Here is a 12,905-nt window from a genome sequence, read left to right as displayed (position 1 = left end):
CATGACCTGAAGCCCAGAGCCCTTACAGGTTCACACTTCGCTGAGTATTAAGATGACCCCCTTGGCGCTACCCTCCTAATTCTCAGAAACTCTGTGCTTCCTGCCAGTGACGTATCATGACAAACTCATTGCTTTCATAGACAAACATGAATGAAGGCAGTTATCTGTCCTGAATTGGCATAATGAAAATATCCTGGAACAAACATACAATGCAGCCTTCCTACCGAAGAGTCAAAATGCAAGAGGCTAAGTCACCACAAAACATCCCGTTAAAGCCCATTCATTTTCCTTTCCCCACACACATAGCTACCCATGTGCATAGTACAAGTTTGATATTCCCCATGGTCAAACCACTGTAAACCTTTACTCAAACTCATTTCTCAATTACCCCTAAATAAGCCATTCAGAATAGTCCACGGTAACATGAGCTTTGATGCAGAGTATAAGGATAATTCAAATATATATGTATACATATATGACAGGTCCAAAAGAAGAGTCATTTTACTCAGGAACCCACTAACAAAGCAAAGGCACATAGAGGTCAAGACCAGAGACACCAGGGCTGCTGCTCGGAAATGAATAGACACTCAAAAAGCACACAGGTCTCCTCAAATCCATGAAAATTAAATCAACATAGATTTTTCTTCCTCACATCAGATCTCAGGGGAAGAAAAAAGCTAAGATTAGAAAATTAACAAGAGGCTTTTAAAACTGCCTCAAAGTTATAACAGCCCCCCAAAGTGTCTCTTTTCCAGACTTTTTAGTGTTGTAACAAACAAACCCATCTTTCACTTCTTTGTCATTTGCAATTACCATGACATAATTGAAAAATCACTGAATCACCATGGGGCTTTGGAGAGAGGGATCCTGCAAGCTCTGAGCTGTCACTATCACCATCACAAAACAAGGAAATATCAAGAATTTTCTCCTCGTCATTTTTAGCCAATGCATTGCAGAGACCAATAATAAGAATTTTTTTAAAAATTAAAAATCCTATCCTCTGTAATTCCCCTCTTTCCCTAAAGATGGCATAATATTTCAAATCATTTCCCCCCAAAATCATTGCTTTTCTTCATCAGCCAACATGAGGTCTGCATCAATAAACTTCGACATAATTTAGAATCTATTTGCAGAGTCAAAAATTCAATTAAGACAAACCAATCTTGGAAGGCATTGGAATATTTCAGCCAACTGGCCCTCATGTAACTTTGCTGGTGGAAGACACTGAATTATCTAGCAAAAGCCAAAAGGAACAGGGTAGGGCAGGGATAAAGGTCTTTTCTGCAATTCTTCCCCCATTAGCAAAGTCACACAAGGACCTGGGCTTCCCACCTGTGGGAATGCCTAATTTAAGGAGCATAGCTCTCTACTCCGCCCTGGGCTAGGGAACTTGCAGAGTTCACTGACAGGTGTCTAAATCTTACATCCTGCCATAGCATTTAACCAAGGTTCCTAACAGTGTTTACATTTACAGACTTTAAAAGGTCAACAGCAGAACCATGGAGCTCATTCTTTGTGAACAAGCTGTATTTCCATGACGTGATGAAACTGAGTTTCCTTCTGTAATTACAAGGAAGGAAACCAACTCACACTGGTCTAAGAAGTCACCTGTTCCGAAGAGGGAGTTTCCTGCCCTATCCCTTAATCCCCATGGCCTCTGCAGTTCCCACGGCCTCTGCTGTTGGATGGGCTGGGAGCCCTACCTTGGTTGCTTCCTCCACGCTCTCCCTCAGGGCCTGCAGCTCGGCATCATACTGCTCCTTCAGCTTGTCCATCTCCTGATCGTGGCTGGACACCTCTTCCTTCAAGGCTCCCTTCAGGGCAGTGAGTTCACGCTCCCGCTTTTTCAAGAGGTCTTCTTGCTCCTCTTTGGTGATCAGCAGATCTTGAAGGTCTTGCTTTGCCTGTAAGAGTTCCTAAAGAGACAGAACACATGGAAGAGAGGTGTAAAATCAAACATCTTTATCAGGCAGTCCTGCCTCTCTCCTCCAGTTCAGCTACAGCACCTCACCTGTCCTGCTCATTCTCTCCTCTTCCTCAGATCCCACTCCTGTCAAGACCATCTCTTACTCTACACTGCTGACCTTCTCACAAGTCACCCTTTCCTTGGATCCTTCTGTCTTTGCTTTGTGGAGATTTTGTTGTGGAAGTAAAGCAAAACTGATTTCATATCCATTGTCTAGATGTGAAAATCCATGTCTGGATTTTGCCACCTTGAGGCAATGGGTCTCTGTCCTTAAGTGCCATTGCCCTTTAAGTGCCACTGATTTGTGGGGGACATGCCAATGTGTTGCCTGGCTTGGTTCATGTCCTCCTGGAATCCTGCATGTGGTCCAACTGCTAATCCACATTCCTAATCCTCCAGGGATGACTTTGGCCATTTGCCTTCTACCTCACTGGCCCATCTGAGCAGAACAAAGTACTCATATTCTCTCCTCCTCAACTCCCCAGAGTTTATCAAAGTCACACAACTGGGACAACAACTTCCACCATGAATCATTTTATCCAAGCTCAAGAGGGGCCTGCCAAAGACCCAACCTTTTCCTTTCTTCATTTTTGTCCTGGACTTTCCTGGCACTCCCGGAGGTGGGTACATCCTCCCCAGTGCATGCCCTTCTTCCCTATCTCAATTCTCACTGCAAAGCCACCTCAAGGAGGAGGAACTGGCCCCGACCAGCGTGCCCCCAGTCTTTACTCTGATTCTTTTCCATTCCTTAAATCTTGGGCTACATCTCCCCTTCATGCTGTACCATTCCAGACCTTTAAACCTCCCTTGCATGACCACCCATTCGCTCCATAATGACTTGCTACATAACTTCTGTCCCTACTCTGCTAAGAGAGCCCCAAGGTCATCCCTCCATTTCCTTGATCCCTCTCTTTGATCTTCCCTGCCTGTCCCCTTAAGATTATCTTCTTCCCTGTGGTTCAAAGACAACATAAGCCCCTCTTTTCCTCCCTCGAGTCACTTTTTCTGTGATAATCTTTTCTGGCTTTGTTCTCCCTCTTTCCAGAAACTAAGAATCATCTCCAAGAATGCAATTTTGCCTTCTTTATCCTCCCTGGGCAAGCTGATGTAATATTTCCAACTATTAATTCTACACAAATGACCACCAAGCCTTTACCTCCAACTCTTCTCTCCAGCCCCACAGCCAGTAACCTGCTAGACATAACTGCCTAGGTCTCGTGGGCACTGTAGGTTCCATGGGGTTAGTTTCAAGTGTCACCACCAAGCTCCTTTCTTTCCTCTTATTTTGCTCATTTCTCTCGAGGATAGCACCCCCTGGCACTTAGCAACAACTTTTTTTTTTTTGGTGCTAGTACCACTCGTCCCTGGTTTCCCATATTACCTCCTATGCAGAAGTTGGCCACAGCCACCCAGCTGTTCCCACACATCATCACTCACTTGTGGCCTTCGGGACAACATGCACATATCCACACAGCATCCTCTGGGTGGGAGACCTTCACTTTCAATCCCACCTCAGTATCTCTCAGGAAACCTTTGAAGGCACTTCTTGGAAGGCCTTTTCCAAGAAGCCTGCCAGGAATACCCCTTTAAGTACTCCCTAGACTTGAGCTCTTCTCACTGTACTTAACACTTTATACCTTGTTATGTATTTTGATAGCTTTGTAAAAAAATCTCCCCACCAGACTGTCAGCTTTATAGTAGGATCTGATTTACTGCATTTTTGATTCACAAATGAATGATTTATGTGCCTTTGTTCTGGATATAAATGTATTAACATGTACACAACAGCAGGGATCTGATGATGTGAGAATCTCAGATAGTCTACTCAGGCTCTCAGAATAAGCACACAATTCTATTCTCCGGGCACTCTTTGGGAACGGGAACAAGGACTGTGATGGAGCCCAGAACCATCAGAGATGCTAAGCTGCTTTTCCCTTCCCGAGGAGGAGTGCAAACATTTACATCAGCTTCAGTGTAACCCACAATGAAATTGCCTTTTTTCTCTAGAACATGCAAACCCATCAATCTGGGGTAACTTCCACAGTCCCTGAGTAAAGCTACTCTGCACAGGCTAGGACAGAGTGCCATCAAGTATCTAACTAGATTGCACAGATGAACTTAGAAGAACCAAGAGACCTATCCAGAGTCACAGTCCTTTAAGGAAGTACTCTTCCCCAATCCCTCACCACTGCAGCTGTGGGCTATCCTTGGAGGGCTTCCCACAGCCTCCGGCACAGCAGCCCTTGCAAGCCTGATGCCTGTTTCTTGCTTTTACTCTCACACTTTTCTCTGTTGTTTCCAGGGGCAGGCAGTTCCTCTTCCCACACTTATCTTTTCCAAGATTTATCTGTGCTTTGTGCTGCCTTTGTGTTCTGTCGCCTGCCTGCCCAGGGTTTTAAGGTCCATTCTATACCAACTAGCTGTTATCTCTGGCTGGGTCATTGCTTAAGTGACTGGACTACACACATCCAACCAGATTATACCTTGTCTTGACTTAAAGCTTTCCAGTGTAGAGCCCAAAAGGCACAAGAGGTTCCAAAAACTTGATTCTATTGCTTTAAGGCTTACTTATTTCAACTTAAAGAAAGGCAAGGAAAACATATAAACTTCAAAATACAAGTAAACATCCGTTAGACATGAACACACCTCTGTGCAGACGCCAACCAAAGAAAACACAAGGACACTCTGCTTATTCAAAAAAAAAAAAAAAGCCATGTTTTCACAATCTCTATGCATTCAGAATATTTTCAGCCATGGTAAGCAGCCAAGAGATAAACAAAGAATTAGTGTGAATAAATAGGAATGAGGGGGTGGGGTGGGCTACAAAAATTGACCATGTGTGGCACTTATTGCATAGTAAGAACTGGTTTAATCATTTCCAAAAATCCAAGGAGATGATGATTCAAGGAGCTGAATACTACTATTCTTCTTCATAAGATCAAAAAGAAAAATACTGGAAGTCTAAGACACAAGCCTGCCTATGACGGCATCTGGGTTGGATCCCAATGGCCTCTCTCCTCACCATCCGGCCACCACCACCCAACCACAAAACCACAAAGCAGCAGCCAAAGAACAAAAGATTATCTGTTAGATGCCAATGGCACGGCACACTGGATTTGACTGCAGGTGCCTTAAGGAGGTGGAGCTCCTAAGTAAAGCAGAAAACCATGACCAGAGAGGTTGAATAGAAAAGAAAAAAATCAGAAAAAGGAAGTAACTCCTGGGAAAGGCTGTCAGGACAGTGGCCATCCTAACAGCAGTCACCCTGATGTTCCACATGGCAACTGAGCTGTCCCAAGAAAGCTGGATGGATTTCACACATATAGTGTTCACAGGTGCTCCACCTCAACGTGCAGAAAACAGATCTGGATCTTCTTCTATTTACAAACACTTCACCGAAGCCATACAGTGTAGCCATTTCAGGCTCATTTTCGCTGAAGAGGATCAATAAAAGGTCTTCTAGGAACATACGTAACAGAATGCTACACTGCTTTCCTGAAAGGATCGTCTGGGAAGGGCAGTACATTGCTGGCGAGAGCCATATTTTCAGTTGCTTCTTAATGAAAAATTATAGAATGGCCAGAAATTCCACAGTGAAGGCAATAGGCAGCTATGGTGAAGACTTGCACACAGACTCTCTCCCAGTCACCACCATTGCACAAGCAGTGGATGTCCACAACCCGGAAGCATCTGCACAGTGGCCGAGACATGGCAGAAACCACAAAAAGCCTTGACTCAAGTGAGGCTCAACCCAAACGGCCACAAGCTGCCATCGAAAATGTCATCTGGGGCAGGGATTTAGCCCAGCGGATCCCACACAAGACACGTTCGTCACATACTGGAGTACCTAGGCTGGATGCCAGCTCCAGAACGCTCTAATGCTGACCCTGGCAGACAGCAGTGAGGGCTCTCGTATCAGATCCCCCTGCCACCCACCTGGGAAACCTGGATTGTGTTCCCAGAACCTGACTTCAGCCCTGACCCAGCCCGCATCATTTGGGGCATTTGAAGAATCAATGGGTGAACAGGGGTGCTCACTCGTGTATTCTCCCTCTTTCTCACACGGTCTCTAAAATAAACAAAAAATTTCAAAAACAGCACATTCTGTTTTTAAGAAAACTCCACACAGTAAAGATACGTTGCATGCTGACCCTATGCCCCTAGAACAGAAGGCAAAGGTTCATAGACAAACCAGAAGGTGCAAACATGCTCTGTGATCATCACCTGCACAACTTGATTTAAAATAATTGTTCAGGGCCCGGCGCGGTGGCGCAAGTGGTTAAGGTCCTCGCCTTGCACACCCCCAGGATCCCATATGGGCGCAGGTTCTATCCCAGCAGCCCCGCTTCCCTTCCAGCTCCCTGCCTGTGGCCCGGGAAAGCAGTCGAGGACGGCCCAAAGCTTTGGGACCCTGAACCCACACGGGAGACCCGGAAGAGGCTCCTGGCTTCGGATCGGCATAGCATCGGCTGTTGCGCTCACATGGGGAGTGAATCATCGGACAGAAGATCTTCCTCTCTGTATCTCCTCTCTGTATATCTGCCTTTCCAATAAAAAAATAATAAAAATAAATCTTTTAAAAAAAATAATTGTTCAGAAACATCCATTGGACAATGATTTAACACTTGATTCATTTGGCTTATCCTTAGAAAATAACGTCCTCTGAACTAATCTTTCCTTTCCAGTTTTTTTTTGGGGGGGGTCAGGGGGTTGTTTTTACTATTTTATTCTCTTCATGTTGTTGGAGATCCCACATGGGGCTATCATAGATGCAAAAGAACATGGGCCCTCAAATTCATGGAGATATTTAAACTTCAAAGCCCTCTGTTGACAGTTGAGGGATTAAGGGTGAAGACATCAATCTGACCATGGCATACCAGAAATGGGCCTGGCAGGAAGACTTGGGTGGCTAGCAACAGATTTTGCAGGAGGACTCTTATATAAGCTGAACAGCCTCCCTGTGCAGTCTCTGCTCCCAGCTCTCACGTTGTTCTGTCTCCCTGCCCCTCTGCCACTGCCAGCCTGTACCTTCCAAACTTACAGGACCATCCTACCCTGAACTGTATGGCTTTCCAAAGCACAAGCTCTAATAAACGTTTTCCTTTCCAAGAAAATGTGACTAAGTCAGGGACTTGCTCCGAGCCAAACAAATGTGAAGCATTAAAGGAGATTCCACCAAAAATCTGGCCCATGCTGAAGGTTTCACAAAACACAGGCCCTTAGGTCTTCAAACTTTCCAAAACTGAAGTGATCAGAACATTTGTTCTCAGGGGAAAACTTGGCCCACGGCTATCCTCTGTTATCAAATTCCCACAGACCACTTCTCATTAAGATGTGAAGAATAAACTGAAAGTGACAAGGACATGGGGTCTCTTTTTCCTGATGCGGAAGCCTTATGTCTTGTTACACAGTGTTGCTGACATGGGAAAGGAAACTGATCAAAGCTATAAAGACAATTTTCCAGAGAGGAAAAGACTCTGGGCTGGACAAACTACCTGTTCCTCTTAACTCACTCTTTCAGAAGGGCAGCTAGTGTCACCAGACCCACACGGAGAAAAAGGAAACAACCGGGAAACCAGCAATGCCAGGAACATCTTGAGAAAAAGATGGGCTCTGTTTCTCACTACCCAACACCTCACTATCAGCCTGCATTCTGCCTTACCTCATCCGGCCCTAACCAAGGCCTACTGACCAATACAAATAAATCAACTATTCACTCAAGAACGTCATGTTAACACACACAGTACAGTGCATGTTTACAGAGGCAAAAAAAAAAAAAAAAAAAAAGTGGGGGGGTGGAAAATGGGGGCAGGTAATGTGGCATTGTGGGATAAACTGGCACTTGCACTGCCAGCATCCTAAGCCGGGTGCCCATTCAAGTCCCAGCTGCTCTACTTGTCATTCAACCCCCTACTAAAGCACCTGGAAAAGCAGATGATGGAGCAAGAGTTTGGGTCCCCAGCATGGAATTCCTGGCTCCTGATTAAACTAAACCCTGCATTTGGTTATTATAGGCATTTGGGTAGTGAACCCATGGGTAAAGGTCTCACTCACTCTACCTTTCAAATCAAAATAGTCTTTAAAATAAAAGGCAGCTGGGGGGAATAAATGGTGACATCTTAAAAGTAACTTAAATATTGAAATTAGTTATTCACTTTTCTTGGAATCCATAAGCTGCTCAGCAACATCATTTTTGGACACTGTTACATATGAAATGCTTTTCAAGTCGTTAACAGGGCACTTGTGAAATCATCACTGTTTTTTTCATAATTGCAAAAAAAAAGTTACATTATTATGTACAGTTTATCACCTTTACAAATTAAAATATAGGGGTCAAAATAGTGTAATAGCAAACTAATCCTCTGCCTGTGATGCCGGCATCCCATTTGGACACTGGTACAAGTCCTGGCTGCTCCACTTCCATTCTAGTTCTCTGTGGCCTGGGCAAGCAACAGAGGATGACTCAAATTGTTGGACCCCTCTTCCCACATGGGAGGCCCAGAAGAAACCCAGTGATTGCCCAAGCTCTGACCATTGTGGCCATTTAGGTAATAAACCAACAGATGGAAGTTTTTCTGTTTCTACCTGTAAAATATGCCCTTCAAATAAAAATGAATAAAACTTTAAAGAAAAAAATATAAGTGCTGTAAAGCTTAGTAAGAAAATGTTTCTGATACATTAACATTTAAACACAGGTTTTCAAAACTGTAGGGACACTGGGACTTCACTTTCTATTATACATAAATGAGTAGATACAATCTATCAATTGACTTGGAGGGTAACCAAAAACCTAGAACTAAAAACAGTTGTTCAGGCATTACTAAAATCTGTACGTGCCAATCCTCACTTTTAAATAAATAAATAAATAAATACTTAATATACCACAACCAACGGAATTCCTGGATTTAGGGCCTGTTCTGTTTCCTATTCAGCTTCGTGCTAACACATGCCTTGGGAGGCAACACTTATGGCTAAAGCGCTTGGGTCCCTGTATGCCTCGTGGAAAATTCAGGTAGAGTCCTTGGCTGCTGCCTTCAGCCTGGCCCAGCCCTGGCTTTTTAGAGATGTATTCATTTGAAAGGCGGAGTGATGAGAAAAGAAAAGACAGAGAAACAGAGAAACAGAGAGGGAGGGAGGGAGGGAGGCAGGAAGGGAGATAGAGAGAGAGAGAGAGAGAGAGAGAGAAAGAAAGAAAAAGCCATCTTCCATCTACAAGTTCATTCCCCAATGGATACGGTGACCAGGGCTGGGCCAGGCCAAATTCAGGAACCCAGAGAGTCTTCTACTTGGGCCATCTTCTGCTGCCTTCCCAGACACATTAGCAGGAAGCTGGATCAGAAGTAGAACAGCCAGGACTTAACTGGTGCCTACATGGGATGCCAGTATCACAATCACTGCTTTCTATCTCTTTCCTGTATCCCTTCTTTTCAAATACACAATTGTAGGGTCCAGTGCCATGGCCTAGCGGCTAAAGTCCTTGCCTTGGGCATGCGAGGATTCCATATGGGCACCGGTTCTAATCCCAGCAGCCCCACTTCCCATCCAGCTCCCTGCTTGTGGCCTGGGAAAGCAATCAAGGACGGCCCAAAGCCTTGGGATTCTGCACCCGTGTGGGAGACCTGGAAGAAGTTCCTGGATCCTGGTTTCAGATTGTCATAGCACCGGTGATTGCGGTCACTTGGGGAGTGAATCGTCGGACGGAGGATCTTTCTCTCTCCTTTTCTCTGTATATCTGACTTTCCAGTAAAAATAAATCTTTAAAAAAAAATACACAATTGTACATTTCATTTCCTGCTACTTTAATAGTATTTGAATGATAAGTACATGTATTTTCATAGTCCATTCTAATATGTCTTTCATTCTAAGCCCTGAAAAAATGTTGGGACACAGAAAGTAGTGAAACACCATGACTGTGGTGGTTTTTAAAAGGAATTTTTTGATAAATGGAGATATCCAAGGCAGTAAACAATAATCCTGAGACATCAGGAACAGAGGTCCACGTAGCAACAGAGGAGCAGGCGTTGGATGCAGCAGTTAACAGACCCACATCCACTATCAGCGTGCCTTGGGTAAACTCCTAACTATTGCTGATGAATTTTCCTGCTAATGTGTACCCAGCAGAGGACAGCTCAAGCACATGGGAGACCTGGAATGAGTTCTAGGCTCCTGGCTATAGCCTGGCCCAACTATAGCTGTTACAGGCATTTGGGGAGTGAAACTAATGAAAGAAGCTCTTGATTTCTCTTTGTCTTTCAAACAAAATAAAAACAGAAAGTAAATAACACTAAACAGACACGTGGGACAAAGGGAGTTACCTCCTCTGCCCATGGGAAAGTGAATTCAAGAATACTCCCATGTTGTGCAGCCACCAGCACTCAGCCCTCCACCCCTGCCAAATCACAGGGAGAAGTCCAAGATCTACAGAGAAAGAACTCAAGTCCCTCCCAGAGAATTATCTTAAAACTAAACAGTGGAGGGAGTGAAAGACAGTTATCTAAGACTCAACAGGCAGCTCCAGGAGCTGAAGGGCAGGAAAGGGGCAAAGAAAGCATTTAAGTGCTAAGTAGGAAGCAAGAGAAAATTAAATACTAACAGGGGTCCTTTATTTTCTTGGGTGGGGAGCAGAATCTGAGAGGGCTTTGATCTAAATTTTCTACCACGTATTTGTTTATTTCTACAAATTCAATCTTATAAATATGTTTCAAAACTACACATGGTTATAATGTTACAATAAACAGCAAACATCTAAATTCCCAAACAATAAAGCATGGACACTCAGAGCCAATGTGCCTGCTTTCTAAACATTTAGCAAGGGTAAGAATAGCAATCTTATCCAGGGGAGAGACAGTGAAGGTATTTGGCAAATGTTGTAATAAATGCTCAGCAGAGAACAAATCAGCCTGATGCACCAACTCATACACTGTTAAGAGGGAAATATCTGAGAGCTCCTACAGGCAAAAGCCAGGTCAGCAGACTGTGCACATACCAAATACATGCATTCATTCCCTCATTCTCTTACGCACTGTGAACCCCCTCAACCATCAACAATTGTGCATTATCTGTATCCCTCCCAGCACTGCAGTAGCTGCTATGTACACCAGGTTTCCTAAAAGCTCATGGCAATACGCATTATCACAAAATTCTGCAGAGATCGCAAAAAACTTTTATATCTAAACAAATATGTTTTGAATTCCATTGTTCCCCCAAGCATTTGGAAGGCCCCTTATATACCAGGTACAGTGCTGGGCCACTCCTGCAGCAAAGCCAAAGGAACCTGCGACAAGTGCCCTATGAGCACTCACTCACACACTCTCAGTCTTCCCAATATTCTTCTGCAAACCAAACCCTTATCGAATATTTTGGCCTCAAAGCTTAGCCTGATTCTGTTACTATTTAGATCCAATTTCCCACTTCTCTAGAAATGCATGCAGATAACAGAGCAAGTCAACAGCCTCCACAAGGAGACAATCCAGAAGACAGGGCACTGGCCTGGTCTCCACAAAAGGTCAACAGATGAGAAATGCAAGGAGCCAGGAGTGGTAGGTGGTGGGCAGGACAGTAAAATCAACTCAAACAAGGATAGCATGCAATTCCTGGTTGGAATCTGTCTTAAGGTGGGGGGAAAAAACACTATAAAAACTCACTTAGGGGACAACTAAAAATTTCAGAATAATCACTGTGTTAAAATTATTATATATTACAGCAGTAATTCACTTTTAAGGTTTGGTGATGTTATTGTGGCTATGTAAGCAAATTCCCCAATTTTACGAAAGTGCATCCTGACAATTTGAGGCATGAGGCATGATGTAATTTATCTCAAAAATGATGCAGAACATAAACGAAAGTAAGAAATAAGAGGAAAGGAGGAAGAAAATAGTGCCAACTGCTGAATGTAGCTTAACTGTCTATGTAGGTTAGACAAGTCTTTCCACTTTCAGTAGGGCTAAAAACTTCCTTAAAACAATGTGTAACAACTATTACACACAGTGCTCTTGCAGATTCCAATCACAAGTCCAGAGGAACAAATGCACACACACAAAAAGACCTGTTCGTACCCCAGCCCCTCCCCTTACCTCAATCAGAGCCCCCTTCTCCCTGTCCTCGGATTGTTTCGCACTGTCCAATTCATCATGCATCTCCGAGAGCTGGTCCTGGAGATCCCGGATCTCTGTCTGGTGCTGTTCCCGTTCCATCTTCACCTGAAACAGCCTGGCAGGGAAGCAAGTGTGTCAGAGACGCTCCTAGGCCCTACTCATTCCCCTCCTGTCCAATTTCAGACCTCCAGAGGCTCTCACCAAGTCATCTAAACAAAGCCGCCAGGAGCCTGTTCATTCTCTGCACTGCACAGAACAAGCCAACACCAACAGGGAAAAGCACTGGTAAGAACTCGGGTTCTGGTCAAACTCACCCAACAAGTGAGCACTCAGATCAGTGAATTGGGGAAGGCTACACAGAGACAAGTTTCTCTGCAAAAGAAGACCTATGGTACCAGAATGTGGACACAGATGACAAAAATAACTGCATTGAGTTTTTCCCCCTCTAAAGCCACTCCACCTTACACTATAGTGGGAGAGTCAATTAATGGTGGTAGAGGCCAATTTAGTTCATGGTTGCTTTGGTAAATGAAATTTTACTGGAACACATCATGTGCATGCATGTATATATCCCTTAGTTCTTTTCACAACAAAATGTCACAGTTGAATGGATATGGCAAGGACTATATGGTCTGCAAACTTCAAAATCATCATCATCATCTGACAAGACAAAGTTGGCCAACCTCTGCTCTAACCCACACTCATAATCATGGCACCTACTTATTTTGCCAAGTCTTTATTATGCATTAAGTTTCCTGATTTTTTTTTTCTAGCTTCTGAATTTACAGTCCACATTTACTTTAAAAGCAAAAAAAAACCACCATCAGAATTATAAAGGCAATCAA

At 44.0% G+C, this 12,905-nt stretch overlaps 1 protein-coding gene across 1 annotated transcript in view; it reads right to left on the bottom strand.

Annotated features, from left to right (window-relative positions):
* The window catches only part of CGNL1 (cingulin like 1), a 97,419-nt gene that overhangs the window by 66,745 nt on the left and 17,769 nt on the right, over positions 1-12,905 (bottom strand). Inside the window, exons 6-7 of the mRNA XM_040968980.1 lie at positions 12,040-12,175; positions 1,704-1,916 (exon numbers count right to left, since the gene is read on the bottom strand). Coding sequence (XP_040824914.1) covers positions 1,704-1,916; positions 12,040-12,175 — 349 coding nt within the window. The remainder of the gene's footprint in view (positions 1-1,703; positions 1,917-12,039; positions 12,176-12,905) is intronic.

This window comes from Ochotona curzoniae, unplaced genomic scaffold (assembly GCF_017591425.1).
Source record: "Ochotona curzoniae isolate NIBS_2020 unplaced genomic scaffold, NIBS_Ocur_1.0 scaffold_4701, whole genome shotgun sequence".
NCBI classification, from domain to species: domain Eukaryota; kingdom Metazoa; phylum Chordata; class Mammalia; order Lagomorpha; family Ochotonidae; genus Ochotona; species Ochotona curzoniae.
Note: the sequence above shows the minus strand (reverse complement) of the source record. Positions and strands in the feature narration are given on the sequence as shown.